The sequence below is a fragment of the Meleagris gallopavo genome, chromosome 6, assembly GCF_000146605.3.
Source record: "Meleagris gallopavo isolate NT-WF06-2002-E0010 breed Aviagen turkey brand Nicholas breeding stock chromosome 6, Turkey_5.1, whole genome shotgun sequence".
Classification (NCBI taxonomy): Eukaryota; Metazoa; Chordata; class Aves; order Galliformes; family Phasianidae; genus Meleagris; species Meleagris gallopavo.
Window position 1 is genome coordinate 4,299,366 of NC_015016.2, and position 5,808 is coordinate 4,305,173.

General features: G+C 43.2%; 1 protein-coding gene across 5 annotated transcripts in view; it reads right to left on the reverse strand.

The window, feature by feature from the left end:
* Positions 1-5,808, reverse strand: part of LOC100542691 (mitogen-activated protein kinase kinase kinase 3-like) — a 64,834-nt gene that overhangs the window by 35,307 nt on the left and 23,719 nt on the right. For all 5 annotated transcript variants that reach the window (XM_019616223.2, XM_019616225.2, XM_031553839.1 and 2 more), the window contains one exon: positions 4,302-4,411. In XM_019616223.2, coding sequence (XP_019471768.1) covers positions 4,302-4,411 — 110 coding nt within the window. The remainder of the gene's footprint in view (positions 1-4,301; positions 4,412-5,808) is intronic.

Sequence of the window (5,808 nt, forward strand, 5' to 3'; positions counted from 1 at the left end):
AAAAAATCACAGAATCGGTTGGAAAAGATCTCTAAGATCATCTAGTCCAACCATCAACCCATTACCACCATGCCCACCAACCATGTCCCTCAATGCCACAGATTATGGACTTCAGGATGTTCATCTCAAACCATCTACCTGGCACACATAGCTTTTCCCCAGTTGGATGGGTGTTACCTTGTGGCATGCAAGTCAGTGCCAAAACAGACAAGGTGAAACCTCCCCCCTCTCCCCGAGCCTTGGGACTCCGCAGCTGTTGCCAGACCCAGCCAAGCCTTTCTCTCAGATGCTGCTCCCCTCTTAGTCTCTTGCTTCTGCTCCCAAAGTCAGGAAAATCCTGCAGCTCTCCTCATAGCAACTCCCTTCTTCAAGGCAGTATTTACAGACCCTCACACTTCCCAGTTGTAAAACAGAGGTGTTAAAGCCAAATTACTTTTTTAGGCTGCATGAAGACCTATAGAGAGCCCAAGAACATGAGCTGTGTTTTATTCTCATAACGAACAAGCCGTGCCCCGCTCCCAGTTTGCCAAAGAAAAGAGAGTACCGAGTAATCTACTGAAAGAACAACTTTTAGGTCAGTCTGACATTTGCTGCACACAGGAAAACATTCTTCACAAATATTGGACTTTACTGCCATAAGAGAACTTGCAATCAAAATTAACATGGCAGAGGAATTGCTAGCTGTCATCAGCTGTGACAGAGGCCCATGCCAATACCTTGTCATTAGACTGAACACAGCACTGACAACCATCTTCATTCTGCTAGCAGCCAAGTGCTATTTATAGAGTTAAATGGATGCGCATATAAACAGACAGCTGCAAAGTAAGTTAATATAATTGCTTTTTTCTCCTCCATGCTTTTGTTTGGGATCTCTAATTCTTTGTGGTTTCCCTTCTTATCCCACTCATCTATTTCATTAGTGATCATAACTCGTATCTTTGTTTTGCCGTTTCCTCCTTCCCCTTTCCCTGGTGACTGGAAAACAGAGGAGCCTGCCTGGAAGAACTCTTTCCAGCCATACCAAAGGAAACAATGGGAATAAAGAAGTGACAAAAAGAATAATGGAGGAATAATAAAGCAGAGGATGAACTAATAATGTCAAGGTGTTCCGTGTTCCCAGAAAGCAACTCCCTTTTAAAGGCTGCGGCTCACATGCAGAAAGAAAAAGGCATCCATCTTTCACCCACAGGCCAAAAAGGCAGCGTAACATGGTGACCCACAGACCTGACCAGGTTTTGGGAGGCTCAAGCTCAGCCATCTCATCTGCTGCCAACTTCATGGGCAACCTATGCCACAAAACTCCTCCACATCATGTATCAGGTTCTACAGCTCTCATTTCTCCTGTTTTCTGCTACGTAGCATTAGACATTCAGAATCTCAGCCTTAGCCTGAAACTTGTTTGTAAGGAAAGCAAATTAAAAAAAAGAAAGATTTTCATGCAATTTGCCTGAGGAAAAGTTTGTTCTATAAAGAGTCTGAAGCAAAACCACTGATATCTTTGGAAAGTAATATTGCATAGCCCATAGCACCACAGACCAGGCTCTTGTGTGGCCCAGTCCTACCAGCAGCACTGTCCGGCAGGCTCCGGATTTCAGATTTCATCTTCTGTCAAGAGAGCACTTCAGAAGCCCTCCAGGAGCCAGGGATGAGGCAGCGTTTTGGTTGCGTTTCTGTGTGGACCAAAAGACTGCAGCAAGTCACAAAGGGACAGGATAGTTAGGCAACACATTCCTGTCTAAAATGTTTTTCAGCAGAAATTTGGAATGCTGACTGAAGGATTCCCATGCTTCAGTTAACCTTTTTTTCCATAGCAAAATATTGGTTTTTTTGTTTGTTTGTTTTTTGTTTTTTAAGTCTAAGAACTGAACATTCAAACCCAAGTATTACAAAGTGAGCATACTGTTCCAGGGCCTCATGGGAGGCACCTACACTTCCAAGCGAACTGAGCATCCATGTGCCCCATGCCTCACACTCCCTCTCCAAGAAAGGACACAGCGCAACGCATCCTTCAGCCCAACCAGCCAACCTCATCACAGAAAAAATAACAGGAACACCGCATACCAAATGAACAACAAATTACAGGCATGACAACAGCACTTCTAAAGCAATTTTTCCCCTGCCCCCGCCACAATTTCTCTGCTTAGAAAGGAAAAAAGCATAAAAGAGACCCAAACAAGTTGATTAACGTTTCTGAGATTCAAACATGAACCAAGTCCCCACTAATTCCACCTACTATGGCCACCCCCCACCTCGCAGACTAGACTCCCATCGTCCCGCGAGCGAGAATTCTTCCAGCTAGTCAGATTAAATGAAGCAACAACTCAACATATTCCAACGCCCTTCATCCCATGGGGCCTGTTGGTCTGAGTCCTCAGCCCCGGATGCACAAGCGGAATGGGATGCTGACTACTTGTGCCTCCTCCATCACAGAGCTCTGAGTAACTCTGAGTGTGTAGGTAGAGCCGATCTGCTTATGGATAAAAAGAAAAACCAGAAAGGAGGGAAAGCTTCCCTAAGCACCAGTGTTGTAATGTGGAAGAACTGTTTGACTCCTAACATAGTAAAACAAAACGCAGGAGGCAGCTAACAATTCTAAAACTGATTGCAAAGCACAACATGACCCTACTAGCAATTTGTAAGTGAAGGTATGGAAAGGCTGGGCTGTGAATAAAAAGTTCAATTCTATAAAACTCCTGTGGTTAATGATTCAGCCAATGAAAACTATTCTTTTTCTTATTTTGACTCAATAGCTAGTTAGCTGCATCACTGCAGTGTCTAGAGCTAGTTTTCAAGAATGACAGCAGGAATTTTCTCCTGCTGTGAGGAAACAAAAATGTCATTTAAGACAAGTTTAAGAAGTTTTGCTGCCCCGAAAGCATCCTGAAATGGCTCGGGATGGTCCCCACCCACCAACTTGCAGAACATGCTACCCTTGGAGCCAGCCAGGGCTGTGCTGGATTGTGTCTGCTTCGCCTGCAGCTGCACAGAGCCAGCTCCGACTTTCTCCAGTCAGTTCTGCAAACATCTTGGATTTCTTTCAGCATGAGCTGAACATAACTCCAGTGATTCAACTTGGACAGCTGCTACCACCAGGGCACACTCTGAAACAGACATGCTACGTGCGCATGTGCTTTCGTCTGCACGTGTCTGGGAAGTCCAGAAGGATTCTGTGATTTGGGAAGAGGGCTTTTTGCCTCTACATCCCAAGCTTTGTTAGTAGCACAAATGCCATTAAAACACACATGACAACTTTAAATGACAATTTGGTTTCTTCCTTGCTAGGTAACCAGCAATTATGACATTGAGTGCAAGCTTACTCTGAATCACAGCACTAGAAGTAATATTCCAAGTAGATTTACTTGAATGCTTCTTCAGAAGCTTCCTGGTACTCCTAATTATCCTCCCCCCCTTATTTTTTGTTTTCTCCCCTTGGTATTTTGACAACTGAATCTTTTCTTCACACATTTAGTTTGGTAATGTATTCATTCCATACACAAATAGGCCATTAAATTCACTTTAGCTATTATATCAGTGTCAGCAAGTAACTCCTAATCCTGCTCAAGGGACAACTTTTTTGCTCACCAAATCAACTCTGAATGTTCGACACGGCCAAAACGTTTGGTTTTGGGAGCATAAAGATAAACAATAGTAATTAGTGTTTAAACACTTTATATAAGAATGACATTATTCCTCCCAAAAGAGCCTGGGTGTCTACGGCTCGAAGTTGGCAATCCATCTTTCAAATATTTGAAGTAGAATGTGCGCACGATAAATATTATATTTCATCAACACTGTCAGTAGAAAACACTTGACTAATCCAAGTCTTAAAGCTGTAGAGCTTGTAGCAAGTTCAACTAGATTCAGTGCTAAAAGAAAGAAGTACCTTATGGTGGGATTTTGAGCTATACAACAGTTTCAGGCTCTTTTATTACATTTAGGAATTATTTGGGGTATCATTTTTAACCCCTGCTCCTCCATTGCCCCTCTACGATACGGGGATCACTGCAGTTTCTTTGCAGCTCTTCAAAAAGAAGTTCCACAGCTTATATGTTGATAACATTTATTCCTATGTTATGAGCCCACACAACGCTTGCTGACATCATCTTTAACACTCAACTAACATCTACTCTAACATTTAACATCTAACAGAAGTTGGACTACATGATATTTGTATGCCCTTTCCAGCTTGGTGTACTTCATAATTCTATGATTTAAACTCTGCTTTCACAGCCTGGTAAGCACCATTCCTATCTGCCTCTTCAGCCTACTGGAGTTTGGGGCAGACTCAAGCAATACCTTACCTGTTTGCTGGAGTAGACACAGTTTTTATTCCTGTTGTTGTCCAGCAGTCCCCCACATTTGCCCAATGCTGCCAAATCCTTCATAATAGAGTTCAGAGCTTCTTCTTCATCTGCAAAAGAAGGACAGACAACTGAAGCACAGAAGGTAACCTCACCTCTAACAGTGTAAAGCAAAAAATACAGCATCACATATGTAATCATTCCATCCAAATGTGCTGAAAGTCATGATATCCAGCTTTGCCATTAAGAGAGGCCTAAGACTGCACACCACAGTCCCTCCCAGCCCACTGTGTGTATGAAAGTCTCTTCATCAGTAGAGACAAAGATCCTCTGAAGAGCCAAGTTTTCTGCCTATGCCCTTTAGAAGTCATTTAAGGTGGGGCCTGTAGGCTAGAGGTAGGGTTCAGGGGGCTGGATCCAGTTTGTTAGGTTGAAGATGGTGCTCTGTACAACAAACCTTTCCCAAAAAGCTCTTGCAGCAAGTGATGGAGCACAAGCCAGCTCTTCATGCCCTCCTTCCCTCCTCTTCATTAAAGATGCTCAAGAGACATAACTGACTTTCAAAACCAGAGCCAGTGAGAAACCACAGGACAAGACAAGAAACTCACCAGAAGAAGCAACAAATTCAACTATCCAGAACAGAAGAAAGACTGGCAGGACACGTGATATTTCAGATTTCTGCAGTAACCAGTGTTCCAGTGTTATGAACCAGAACAGGTTGCCCAAGGAGGTTGTGGATGCCCCATCCCTGCAGGCATTCAAGGCCAGGCTGGATGTGGCTCTGGGCAGCCTGGTCTACTGGTTGGTGACCCTGCACATAGCAGGGGTTTGGAACTAGATGAGCATTGTGGTCCTTTTCAACCCAGGCCATTCTATGTTTCTTTGATAACCAAAGAGATTTGACAGACCCGTTGGATATGAAATCAATCTCCTCCCTTTTCAACACTTCTCCTTTGATGCACATGGCTTCTGAAATCAGCTATCAACCACTGCATGCAGGGTACCCACCACGGGCACTGAAAGATGTACCAGGAGCTAGGGCAGGGCATGCCTGTAAGGAGGCAGTGAGAACTTGGTCAAAAGGGGCAGCTATTAAAGAGTGAAGCTGTGACAAAAAGAGTTGAAGACTTGTCATGTGTGCTGTGTACCCCGGAGCCATCTCTGGGTTAAGAAATAAAGGGAAAAAAAGAGGGGAAGGATGTCGAAAAGCCAGTGTTTCTTTTAAAGCACAGAAAAACTTTTTCTCTTGTCAACAATACAGAGTATATGATATACTTAATAATATTTATTGTTCTATTAATTATAGGTTTAATGCTTATATGTAAAATATAAGCTTCTCCCCCCTTCCATATTTCCCTGACCCCTGAAAATAACAGAGGTGGCAGGGAGCACAACCTGAAATGCTGCAATAAAACACCAAGAAGATAAAAAGGTTTATTTCCATTCAGCAGCAAAAAGAGGCAGAAAAACACTAAAGAATAAGAATTTTCCCATATTTACTTTTTTT